The sequence below is a fragment of the Molothrus ater genome, chromosome 10, assembly GCF_012460135.2.
Source record: "Molothrus ater isolate BHLD 08-10-18 breed brown headed cowbird chromosome 10, BPBGC_Mater_1.1, whole genome shotgun sequence".
NCBI classification, from domain to species: domain Eukaryota; kingdom Metazoa; phylum Chordata; class Aves; order Passeriformes; family Icteridae; genus Molothrus; species Molothrus ater.
Window position 1 is genome coordinate 16938045 of NC_050487.2, and position 13183 is coordinate 16951227.

Genomic DNA, 13183 nt, shown 5'->3' on the forward strand with positions numbered 1-13183 from the left:
ACAGAAGAGGCTAACAAAGAAAACAGAGAGATAAGGCACCACCACACCTAAGTTGCAACACTTGAGTAGGAAGGAAAATGGGCTGACAGACAATGTCTTTACAGCAGAGAGACAAGGGGAAGTTCTCCCTGAGCAGTGCAGGAGGCAAACATAAGCAGGAAGGGAAGGGGAACCAAGAGTTGATTCTTGTTTACAAGAAACTCCATAAATTAAGGACAACTTCTTTTCAACCAGTCCTGCTTTATTTGACATTTGGTTGAAGTTAAGTGAAACACCAGCCCCACAAGCCAAGAGGGAAAACATTTGCAGAGGATGAAGTATTTTTTTCCCCTGTTTTCTAACGTCTGCAGCTACATGGCAAGCCTCTGTCTCTCTTTCCAGACACACTTGGAACAATGATGAAAGTTATCCTGAAACAATATAAATAGATCTGTAATATAAATAGACCAGGCTATGCTGCTGGACAGAGGCAGGGCTATGGGCTGGGGAAAATGAGTATAAGCAGCATCCCAGAAAGGAGTGCAAGGCACAGGGTGCTGCTGGGCAGGTGGTGGAGCATAGGGACAGAGCAGTATTTGGGGCTGTATCATCTACTCCACAGGCAAATCCCTCCTGCACTTCCCCTTGGGAAATACACATGACATCATCATCATGCTCTTCATTTTTATCTAGCTTTTCATGTATATAGGAAAGCTGTTTCACACATTAAAGCTGTTCTGTGGCGCATTTCAATTAAAAAGACCTGCTGCATGATTCCTCTGCTGAACAAAGGCTTTTGGCAGCCCAGGCTTTCCCCTGCCCACATACTGCAAAGAAGTCCATACTTTATAAGACACCTGCCAAGAGTATAATTTTTATTGACTTAGATCATAATCTTTGCCCAAATCTGGCAAATGACAAAGGCAATTAGCTAAGTCTCTTTTAATTTTAAACCTCTTCATGTTTCTACATGCATTATTGATGAAGGTGGCAGGAAGAGCTGCAAAGCCACAGCTTCTGTTCTAGGCAAACAAGTGGCTCTATCTGATGACAAAGTAAACAAAACACCTGAGATGCAGAGCACGTGACAGAAGCAAGGCACACCTGGGCAGCAAGTCATTCTAATGGGACTGAGGAATCAAGACAAATCTAAGGAATTACAGGGAAGTTTCTAGCACTGCAAAGAGAGCTGTCCTTTCTGCTAAATCCTGAAGATGAGGAAATGTTATAATTTTTTGTACCAGAACCCAGAGGAGGATTTGCATTTAAGGAAAGAAAACAGCACTGCCACTAAGATGTGCACTGCCAAATCAGAGAAATGACACAGTGGGCAAGAGATAGGTGCAGATTTTTCTCTCTAGGGAAGGAAAAAAGAAAATATCACACAAGAGTATTACCAAGAAGTAAGGAATGAGGGAGAAGAAGGAGATGAAGAACAGGACTATTGTCCCTGATATATCTGATCACTGTGTGCCTTCAGCCCACACCAGGAGAGATACACAATGATTGTGACAGCCTTGCCTCTGATGGAAACTGGTGATGTACTGAGCATATGGTTTCCTAACAGCACAGGGAGCTGGAATGCTCTGTGAAAGGCAGATTTAATCTCTCAGCTGTCTCTCAATGTCCATCAAACAACGAAAGATCCTGGCTTCTTCCTCCACACGAGAAATAATGGGACAGTCAAATAACATGTCCAGATGGCTCAAAGCAAGTCTATCAAGACAACAGGTTTCCAATTTTAAACACTACTATCTCTGCTGCTGATCTTACTGCCAACACATTCACACTGCACTGTAACATGTATTCACTGTTTTATAGGTCCCACAAGTATGATAAAGGTCCCACAGAAAATAAACCCTGACCTAAGGAGCATACACTCCTAGAATGGCCAAAGAAAATAGAACTTTTATAAGAGAGAGGTCTGACACTGTAAATCTGTGCCTCACTGACAGAGAAAGGGGACTGCCAGGATATTTACAAGACCTGAGTATAAACCATTTGACCCTTATACATGTATGGGTTACTCATCCCTGTTAAAGTACAGGGCTGGGCCAAAAAACAGCAATGACAGAGAGCACTACAATAGCTCCAAATCACTTTGGATCCAAACAAAATAGCTCAGCATGCTGAACATGAAGGGCTACAACAGGTGCCACTCAAGGACAAATATTTTGCCAGCCAAAACCTACAACAGAGAGTGAACAAACATGGTAGGATTTATGTCAGTGAGCATGCCTGCTCCTGCTTTCCAGGATCACTTGGGAAGGGCAGTGCATGTCCCCAGTGCTGTGACCATCAATAATCTTGACATGAGCCCTTGCAGCTTCAGTTCAGCTGAAGCAGTACACACTGTTAAAGGTACAATAAAGACTTCAAAGAACAGTATAAAGAATAGGAAGCTCACCTCTGATCCATGGGGAGCAAGACAACAATAGAAGGAATGGAAGAAATGTCCCCACAGCATCCACACAGGACTGCGTGTGGGGCCAAGGAGACAACACATAAATACAAGGTGAGACTAAAGGAACATCACATCAACCCTGAACCTTCCAGTGGTTTTCACATTCCCAAAGCCAGATCAGTATTCCAGTCATACTGAGATCACTTCTCCATAGACTCAGCAGGACAGGCTGCCCCTTTGGCAACAGGGCTGGCAAGACACAGGGGAAAGCACAGGCTGGCCTAAAATAAAACAATTTGTTCAAGAGGAGGAAAGCACGTTATCATGTACTTTGGGAGGTGTGGCTCAGCCAGACTGAGAACGATTGCAGAGCACACAGCAATGCCAAATTAGCTTTAAAGCCTTCTCACCATAAACAAGGCAGAGACTGGACAAAAGAAACAGGTTTCTTCATAAAGCTGGGAAAAAAATAATGAACGGAATCTTCTGAACACACTGTGAGCTACATGGCAGAGTATTGTACAAGGAAATACTAAAGCCAGGAATTCCAAAGGTGAAAAGGAATAATATCCAAGTGGATCTGGACTTTAGAAGTGACAGAATCTTCCTCATTTTTGCACTTTTAGGGAAGGATTAGAACATTAAAAAGTCACCATATGACCACAGGAAACTTCTGTCAATAAAAGTCTTCATGTGGAACTCACTATTTTGAGTGAGCCAATGTATTAAGACTACCCAGATCATTCCAAGGATGAAATTACTTTTATGATCTTCCAAGTAGTATTAAAATTAGACAGAAACACCCAGCAAACACATTCTAATCTGCAAGACTTTCCTATCAAGAGGAAAGGCCTACTATTTACTTCCTGTGGGTTGTGTTGCAAGAAGCTTTTATTATTCAATTCCTGCTCTTGTTAAATACATTGTAAAAGCCAAATAGATCCACACATTTACTGGTTTTGACCAGTGCAACGGCAACACCAAATCAGAGGACTGAGAGACAATTCCTCTAGGCAACATAGATGCAACAAAGTTGCAAGACTCTTATAAAAATACATCTCTTTTCTAAATAGATTCATGAACCACACGATGAAAATCACCTCAGTTTAATTTCCAACCTGAACAGACTGTACAGTAGTAAACAGAACTGATGTTCCAGTGAGAACTTAATATTTTCACTTAAAAAACTTCCTAAAAACACAAGATCTGATAAGCAGCACCTAAAAGGCTGGGAATAAAGTGCTTCTAAATACCAGGGGTTTAAAAGAAACTACAGAATTTACGAAGCATTTCACTGCTGAAGAAAGCTAATCCACAGACATGGAAGCACCTCCATGGCTACATCCTAAGAGGTGTTTTGGGCCATTTCTCATCCCTTTTTTCAGCAGATAACTTGTAGGAACTTCTGGAATCATCCCTGTTCTTCTCAAAGCTCCTGACCATGGCTCATTGGAACACCAGCCTAGCTGTGCAAGGCCTGATTTTGTTAGCAGTTGGCAAAACCCCCAGGGAAACTCCTACACTGTGCATGACATAATTTATCCTGAAGGACTGAGGCGAGGCAGGAGTTTGCAAATTTTCACTCTCCTCGCCAACAACTGCAATGTCCTTAAAGAACGAGTAACTTTCAAATTACCATAGCGAGGGGGGATGAATAGCCAAGGGGTCCACGCGATGGGGGAAGACAGGAGGGAAGAGAGGCTGGCCCGCTACGGGCACCGCTGCTGAGTGCGGCAGGGGACGGCGAGGCTGGCAGTGCCGAGAGCCCCTGCGGGCAGGGGACAGATGCTGCTGCCCGGCGGGCTGGAGCTGCCAGGCCATGGGGCCAGGGATAGGACCGGAGAGGCTGGCACTGAGACACATCCCGCCGCCTTCGCTGAGGAGCCGGGGCGCTTCCCCGACGGTCACTTAGAACAGAACAGGACCAAAGATGCGCGGGCGGCACGGGAGGGCTCTGCCAGCCGCCCCGGGACCCGGTTTCCTACGTTACCAACCCCCACCCAGTACTCACGGCGGGGCCGTCGGCCGTGGTGTAGCGGACGATGATCTGGAAGGGCTGGTGCGGCTGGAGGGCGGCGGGCAGGGAGACGGTGAGGGACGAGCCGTAGTCGGTGAAGGGGTCCACCCTGAAGCCGAGCGGGCAGGCGGAGCAGGGCGGCTGGGCGAAGAGGGGCAGCGGCGGCGGCGGCTCGGCGGCGGCGGGCGGGGGGCCGGCGGGCGGGTCCCCCGGGGGGGCGGCGGGGGGCAGCGGTCCGGCGGCGATGCAGGGCGCCGAGAGGAAGGTGGCGGTGGCGGGCGGGCTGGCGGCGCAGGGCGGCGCGCAGGGCGGCGGCGGCGGCGGGCAGGGCGGCGGGGGCGGCGGGGCCGGAGCGGCGGCAGCCTCGGCGGGCGAGAAGGCGAAGGCGCAGGGCGCTTCCCCGGCCGCGGCACGGCGGAAAGCGGCCGAGAGGACGCGCAGCGCCGGGTGCACGTCCAGCACCAGGGCGCGGGGCTGCGGGCGCAGCGCGCAGAGCTCCAGCACCAGGCAGCCCGCCAGCGCCCGCGCCTCGGGCCGCAGCTCCAGCCCGAGGTGCAGGTGCCTCAGGCTGAAGAGCTGCGAGCTGGACGCCGACGCCACGTCCGGCGGCGGCTCGGGAGGCGGCGGCGGGGCCGGCGGCGCCTCCGGCCCGGCCGCGGAGCCCTTGCGGCAACAGCACAGGCCGGGCGGCCGCGGAGCCGGAGCCGCCATGGAGCGGCGGCGGAGGAGGAGGAGGAGGAGGAGGAGGCGGCGGCGGAGGCGGCGGCTGCTATGTGAAATCCATGGGCGGGCGGGGAGGAGGGAGGCCCCGGCGGCCGGAGCGGCCGGGGCGGGGAGGGGGAGGCGGAAAGGACCGGCCGAGGGAGCGCAGGGCCCGGGCCCGGACAGCAGCGGCGGGCGCGGCCGCCGGGGGGCGCCGCGGGGGCGCCGAGGGGCGCTCGAGGGCGGCCCCGCCCCTCCCGCTGCGCGCGCACCCGGCCCGCCCCACGGCGCCTCAGCCCAGCCCGGGCACGGCCGGACACGGGGCGGGCCCTGGGACAGCCCCTGGGACAGCCCCAGACACCGGCACCGCTGCCGGAGAGCAGCGGTCACTCGTTCATTCCCTCATTCCCTCATAAGGTGTGGGTATCCGCGCGTGCCGCCCGCCCTGCGCGCCAGCGGCTCTGTCCAGCCGTGGCCCTTTCGCAGGGCAGCTTTAAGCGGCCCACGCTGAGTTTCCCTCCTCTCGCCTAGCCCAGCCCCGGGGCCTGGCCCGGACACACCGATTCCAGCCCTCCTGCTCTGGGCACGGCCATTGGCCACAACAGCCCGCTCGGATCACTGCTGTGCCCTCACAGCCAGCTCTGTCCCTCTGAATGCCTCGCTTTCCCGTCCCCAGCTGCACCACAAACACCCCCAAAGCCTCCACCCCACGGCTCCCAGCAGAGCTGATTCTTGCACCCTCATCCTAGCGCTTACTAGTTTGGCTTCCTCACTCCTCCTGGTCACACCCCCACATCGGGCTCACAGCTAACCCTAAATAACCTCCCTTCTCCCTGCATCCCCCCACACCTGTTTTTTCATTCGCTTCTCTCCCAGCTGCGCTGCCCGTGGTTTCCTGCCTGCAACTCTCACTGCAAACTGGCCCTAGAGCCCAGGTGAGACATAATGTATTTTATCTTCCTCAGAACTCTGGGTAATCAATCACACACCCGCTACTGCTGCCTTCCGAAATGGGAAAGGGCAGAAATCACGAAGTTATCAGCTTTGTACAAGCACTTGTTTCTCTGCGTGGCAACAGCAGGAGTCAGCAAAAGCTGGAAGGAAGGAGGTGTGTGCAAGTAACTGTGATTGCACTCCCACCAGCCCAAGAGAAGTGCAGTCTCTGCCCCGTGTAATGACACTTCTGTAAGTTATTTTCACTCTAATTTTCACTGTTATGCTTTGCCTACCTCACTGCCTGATGAGGCTTCAAGGCACATATTTTGGACAAGACATTGTCAACATTTCTCACATGGTTGTGGGTTTAATGAATCCATAGTGGTACATTCTGAAAGCCTCCCAAGCCTTACACTAACAACTGCAGCATCTGCACCAAATTCCAGCTCAGTTTCCACTGTATCATCACACCAGAGGCACAAACTGTGGCCTCAGCACATTGTGGCTGCAGTTACTGGTTCAGCCAAGGGTTAAACAAATCACTATATCACCCTCCACCGACCTGAATCTAAAGAAAACCTTTGTGTAATCACTTATATATAGTAAAACATATGCTACAGTTGCAGTAAAAAATAACAAGATAGCACTCAGACTCTTTGGTTGCTGCATACAGCACCCTGCACTTTCTCAGCATTCTTTTCAAGCACCTTCAAAAAGAAATTTTGCCTTTAAAATAAATCCCCTTGTAACTAAGAAAAACATTTTTCCTGCCATTTTTGCTGTCCATGTCCTCCTTTAATAAATCAAATATCCTGCTTTTATTCTTCTGACACCTTCTCACACTTGTACCAGTTGCCTTTTGAAAAATATTCAGCTCCCTCCAATTTTGTTTCCAGTGATGCACTAAGCCTGTTTGACATGGCTTTCATCTAGAGGTGGTAGGCAAAGCACAGCCCCAGCAACCTCAGGATCTGACCCTGCACAACCTTCACCACAGATAAGGGTGAAATGTCCTCAGGTGTTCAAGCCAGGACAACTTTAGGGCCTGATTACACCAATCTAACTGCACTTTAACTCCACAGTACTTTCAGAAGAATCCTACCTGTGCTTGTTTTCCCAAGTCACCATTACACACAACGGAGCTCTGCTTTTGTGGAGATAGCTACACATGGAAGTGGGGAATAAATACCTTGATTTGCTTTGCTTTTGTAGCTTCTGCTTTCCCTATTAAACTGTCTTGATCTCAACTCCCAAGTTTTCTTGCTTTCACCCTTTCAATTCTCTCCCCCATCCCACAGGAATGTGTGGGGCTTAGTTGCCAGCTGATATTAAACCAGAACAGAAGCATGTGCTATCTCCATGCTATTTTGGGTAGGATCTCTTTAAAAAAAGTCTCTGTCTCAATCCCAGTCTCTTATTCTATTCCTCATAGGATGAAGTCTTCTCTGGATATCATACTATAAATTCTAAAGCAGAATCCAACTCCTGAACATTCCAATCATCAACCTCCTGCAGAATGCTCCGACAATACAGATATTTCAGTCAGATTTGTAAATATTAATGTGTCTTCCTTCCACTTCAGTGACAGGGCCCTTTGCCAAGCTTCAGCTTGCTGCTGTGGTTCAGGATGAAAGTCAGTAAAAAAATTACAGCTGCCCCTGTGAGCAGCAGTACTTCAGTACAGCTGTGAGACAAGTGCCAAATGAAGCGCAGAAGTGATCACAACAGAAAGAACATTTCCTTCTGTCAGTCTCTGTCTTTAATTCCAAAGTAACAGTGCTGCAGCCAAGGCTTAACAAAATGGTTGAGCTAATCCCCGCTATTCACAGGTGACTGTTCACCTGCTCATCACAGACCCTTGTCTGACACCTTGCTGAGCTGTTTCAGCTGGCCAAAGCTGCAGCAAAGACTCAGCTCTTTAGGAGAGTGTAGCTGGGAACAGCAGTTTGGGGCAGATGGCTGAGCAGCGCCCTCTCACACCTATGCTACTGTTACAGCCAGCACCTACTGAAAAGAGCAGCCTCACTTCACCTCCCTTCCTGTGGGTGGTGCCTTCCTGTCTCCTCCTTTGTACAGCTTTCCTGCTTTCAGCAACTTAGCTTTCTGAACTGGACCACACAAGAGCCACTGCTGGCATCGGGAAGGGAAGAGGAAGTCCCAGCCTGGAAGAAGAAGGAGGATAAGATCAGGATGGCTCCCCTTTTGCCTAGACTGCCATTAGCTCAGCCTTAGCTGCCAAGTGAAGCCACACACTGACCCCAGCAGCACACAGAACCAGGTACATTAGCCCATTTCCTTCAAGGCAAATACTGAAGTCCATGGGTACACTCCAGGCCTGTGAGCAGAGTAAGGTCTGTGCTAGTTAATTCTTGCTTTGGACAAGAGTTAAGAACAACCACAACAATGTTTTTTGTGCTGCTTCAAGCTACAGTGCAAGCTCTGTTAATGCCACAATTTGCCTGTGGTACTGGTAGGTAGAAATGTTTCTTTCTGTGACTCTGCAGTCATGTCACTCTATAAACAATAGTGCTTTCAGGTAAAGAAAATGGAAAATCTGAGCCTAAGAAGGTCTTCCACCTGACCTCAGCCCTTCTACTTGGCTTGAATACTTGCACTATAAATTATTACTCCCTGTACTACTCAACATACCTGTATTGCAAGCTACCCCCATGCTGGAGGGCACAAAAATCACCCACTACACTTTTAAAGAAACACCTTTACTCTGACGGAAGAAAGATCAGACCATGATACATGACAAGAGGGGAAAAAAACCCAAAAGCCTGCAAACCTGCTTCCCAAGGCTCAAAAAGGTGCAAAGTTCTTTATGTGCCCAAAAAAAACCACTTAAGCCAATAAAATTTACAAAACCCAAAATAGTTTTATTTACTTTTCAGATTTCTGCCTCAATGAGACATTTTGCAAACATGCTAAGGCTACAAAATGTCCAAGTTGACAAAGACATGCAACGCTGACCATTCAATAAGTCACAGCTATCACAGGAACAACTGTGTCCCCCGGGCCACAGGTCCCAAAAACAGGGATGGTGTACAGTGATCATGGCAACGCACTACACAGGACCCAGTAACCTGAGGTAGGTCATTTACAGTAAGAAAACCATGTCCTACACCAGTGTTACATCCTGATCAACAGGAACCCCTCTAAGGTTCCAGAAGACGTGGGGTCGAGGACTGCTTCCTTAACAAGTGTGCAAGAAAGAAACCGGAAATATCCACGTTGATTAATCTTAGTTTAAGTGAGTAGAACAAAGTTAGTGTTACCCATGCCAGTGAAAGCCAACCTAAACCTCTGAGGAGTGTTAGCAGCTTCAAGATAAAGAGTCAGTCAGCTGAAGCAACTCTGAAAAGGCTTTCCTGCTAGCATACAGGGTACAATTGGAACCTTATGATTAATTTGTTACAGATCATTCCACAAACAGTAAGATTTTGGTTGTGTTAGATCAGCGAAGCAGGAAGAGCTTGGGCTTGCTTGCATTAAAATAAACTCTGCTGATACAGTAAGAAATACTGTGTCAGGACACTGAGAAAATACAAGGCCTTAATGTGACCCAGGAGTGGTTCTCCATTCAGATCACTAAAAACCCTGCTTTGGAAAAGCATCATGGGAAGCAGCAGCCGCTGCTGTGGTGAACATTAGCGATGGCCCAACCAGCTCTGATAAATTACAATGCAATAGTTACACCACAGAGCTCTTCTCTGCTGCGCTAGACAAAGATGTGACAATAAAGGACACTATTGCAAAGCTTCACTTCCACTCAGACACGCAGAAAATCCAGCACTAGGAAAAGACGAACTGTAAAAGACAAAACGTTGTCTGATACAGCCCGATAAAGCCAGATCTCTGGTACCATAAACTGTACAAAAATGATAGAAAAGAATATGCACTGTTATTAATACAGTGCTTATTTTAATATAAAATAAACAGCTTACATTTCCACTGTAAATATAGGCTATATACAGAATTATGTATAGATATAGCTACATGTATAAAGCTTCATTATAGGCCTCTGATACATTTATAACTATGGCTCCCTGAGCCATTTGTAGAGTGCATTTAATAACAAAAAATTAGTAGTATGGAATAAATACATAATAAAAACATGAGTTCTTCTGACATGGTTCTAAAAACTCTCTGGCTTGACACATTGTGCTAGAAATTAAAAGATGAAAAGACAATAATCTGCGAGGAGGAGGAAGAGCTGGCCTGCCACAGGCAGGGAGCGTAGCTCTCCAAAATTAAAGTGACTTTGCCCTGAATTTCAGCCCTTGACAGCAACCTTGTTCTCTGCAGCAGCAAACATAGCATAGAAGCGCGAGTTCTCGTTGGCCAGAAGGGCAGTCGGGGTGTCGAATTCCACTACCTGAAACCAAACAAGGCAGGTAAAGTATGTCAGTAAAATTCAGCAGAGCATTGACTTCTACCCCTTGGACTTGTGATGGCAAAGAGTGGAAAACACAACATTCATCTTTAGGTGAGACACCAGGCAATGAAGTAATTGTATTTAAGGATACTGTAACCTGCAATGCTTCCAACTGGCTCAAAAACTGAAACTAGCCCAAAGGAAGCAACCTCTGGTGGTTCTGACAGAGGCAGATGCTATGGGCTTTTGCCTTCTCTACCTTTAAGAGCCTTGCCCAATGTTATTGCATTTAACTATTTATGACTCCCAAATGGAAGCCTGAAAAATAGGTAAAGTATCTGCCATTAGGTATGCTTGATGGCACAGGGCTTTATGAAAGTAATGGGAAACTGCCACTGAGCCCCAGCAGAGATGTTTATGTTATTACCCATCTCAGAATTAACCTACAAAGGAAGCCTCAAAGAGTTTTAAAGACAGACTGTTATTCTATGGTACTTTCTTGGTGTGAAAAAAAAATTTTGCCATCTTGGATCTTGTCCCAGGCAGCAACTGATTCTACTGGTCTATTATTACCAAGGATATGAATGAACACAGAGGATTTTCTGCCCTGCAGTGCAGCTGTTCACTCAGTTCAGTCTGCACACACAGCACCAGCAGACCGGGGGCAGACACCTCCCCGCTCACCTGTCCCTGTGTTAGCACCATGATCCGGTCACAGCCCAGCACCGTGTGCAGGCGGTGAGCAATTGTTAGCATAGTGCAGTCTGCAAACGCCTCTCTGATGGTCTCCTGGATCAGCAAGTCTGTCTCTGTGTCCATAGCAGCTGTTGCTTCATCCAGGATCAGTATCTGAAAGCAGCACAGAATGCTGGTTGTTACCCATGGTCACACCTTCCCTCCCTCAATATAAAAATACATGGGTGGGCAGAATGGTCACAGCCAAGTGTTGTCACAACTGGCAATCCTTACAGAGCTGTGGGTACAAACACAGGTTTTACAGTACCCTTTCAGTTTCCTCTATGTAATTGCCTTCAACAAAGCCTATGGATGACACATTTTATTGTCACATCCTAGAGCTACATGTGGGTTATGACCTGGGCCTCAAGCTTCCACTACTTTCAATTTTATATTCCACAGATGAATCTCCAACATAATTTTTACCAGTAAATTGATTTGACACATCCCTGGTGATGACATTTCTCCTGGAATGAGTCAATACTGACAAGGCTTAATAGCTTTCTTAAACTCAGTAAAAAGTCTCTTCCCCATAGACATAAACTGATTTGGACTGATTTCTTGTCAAAGCTGAACTGGACATGCTTTGTGCAGGTACTGCAGAGACAGCAGTAACTTCTGCTGAGTAGTCTGACTTTAAAAACAGATGCAGAGTGAACTCTAAAATATTATGATATGTCACATTTCAGAAAAAAAATTGTTAAAACCAGAATCCTGATCAATCTCAATCCAAACATCCTTTCTCACTGTAATTGTTTGTTTTCCATTCCTGCAAAATCTTGCACTTGGCTGGCATAGCATGGTCCCAAAGTCCACTTGGAGACCACATTTTAGTGGAGCACCATGTAGAAGGAAAACACTTGGCTCATATTAACAAAAAGGTGGAAGAAGGGAAGAATCTGATGCTCCCCAGTAACAGGACACTGAAGAAATGATTGTCTGACACACTATTGTTAGCACTTACAAGCAATGCCTTTCCAATGGCAGGACACTGCAGGAGCTGGCTACAGACACCTTCCTGTTTGTTTTAACCTTACACCTCCTGGGTTGCAATAATCATTGGTGGGATTCCTCTCTCAGACAGAAAGAATCCAGCACAAAAAAGGCTTGCTCCATCCTATAATTCTGGTATCTCTAGCTATTTCTCTCCTGCTGTGCTCACCTTGCAACGACGCAGCAGAGCTCTAGCTATACACAATAACTGTCTTTCTCCAACAGAAAAGTTCTCCCCATTTTCCATCACTTCTGAATCAAGCTTCATAGGCAGCTGTGCAACCTGTGTGGGAAAAAAGAGGCAAAAATCTCAGAGCACTGCACAAAATCATATAAACACAAACAGATCTCCTGACAATCTTTGTCACCAGCAGAAGAATGAACCTAGTCCCTGCAGGAATCCTGCAGCCATACCTGCCACCTGGCTTACATGAAAAAGAACTGGAAATGTCGTGGCAGCAAGACTTACTGCAGAGGGCCTTGCAAAGGGCAGGTTTTAAGTTCAGTATAAATTTGCACATGTGACATGTACGGTCACAAACAGAAATGTAGAATTCACACCTCAGGCACATACAGGAAAATATCACTTGAAATGTTTTAACACCCTAAGAATCCCTTGATGAAGCAGCACTCTGCTATTCTATATACTAAAAAAAAAAAAAAATCACAGAATATGGCATGTCCCTAAAAAACCAAAAGTAGCAGTCTGATAAAATAATGGGAAAAAAGAAAAAAAAATGGTCAAATAAAGCATAGAGAACAAGGGGGGAAATGTAGTGAGAAAGCTTAGATAAAGACCTCTAAAGTAGCTGCTAACAGATTATGGTGCTTTGGAAGTCAAATGCAAGCATCCATCTCCCAGGGCACATAATACTTACACACTCCTTCATGTGAGTCCTTTCCAAAGCAGCCCAGATTTGTTCCTCACTGTACTGATTGAAAGGATCCAAGTTTGATCTGGAAGGGGAAGTAGAAAACAAGGAGAATTTTAACTCAGTAATGAATGGCAAACCAACAGTGCACTAATTTATCCAGACAG

At 47.4% G+C, this 13183-nt stretch overlaps 1 protein-coding gene and 1 long non-coding RNA gene across 6 annotated transcripts in view; one reads left to right on the forward strand and one right to left on the reverse strand.

The window, feature by feature from the left end:
- ABCC5 (ATP binding cassette subfamily C member 5) overlaps positions 1 to 13183 on the reverse strand; it is a 67653-nt gene that overhangs the window by 14369 nt on the left and 40101 nt on the right. For 3 of the 5 annotated variants that reach the window (XM_036388941.2, XM_036388942.2, XM_036388944.2), the window contains 4 exons: positions 13023 to 13101; positions 12314 to 12427; positions 11101 to 11265; positions 8897 to 10416 (listed from right to left, as the gene is read on the reverse strand). In XM_036388941.2, the coding sequence (XP_036244834.1) occupies positions 10315 to 10416; positions 11101 to 11265; positions 12314 to 12427; positions 13023 to 13101 (460 nt within the window). In that variant the 3' untranslated portion in view covers positions 8897 to 10314. Of the gene's footprint in view, positions 1 to 4394; positions 5259 to 8896; positions 10417 to 11100; positions 11266 to 12313; positions 12428 to 13022; positions 13102 to 13183 lie in introns of those variants that run through there. The other 2 variants (XM_036388940.2, XM_036388551.2) reach the window with 2 other exon arrangements.
- Positions 5418 to 8912, forward strand: LOC118690188 (uncharacterized). Its single transcript, XR_004980743.1, has 2 exons — positions 5418 to 6287; positions 7471 to 8912. It is a non-coding gene; the product is annotated as an uncharacterized LOC118690188 (long non-coding RNA).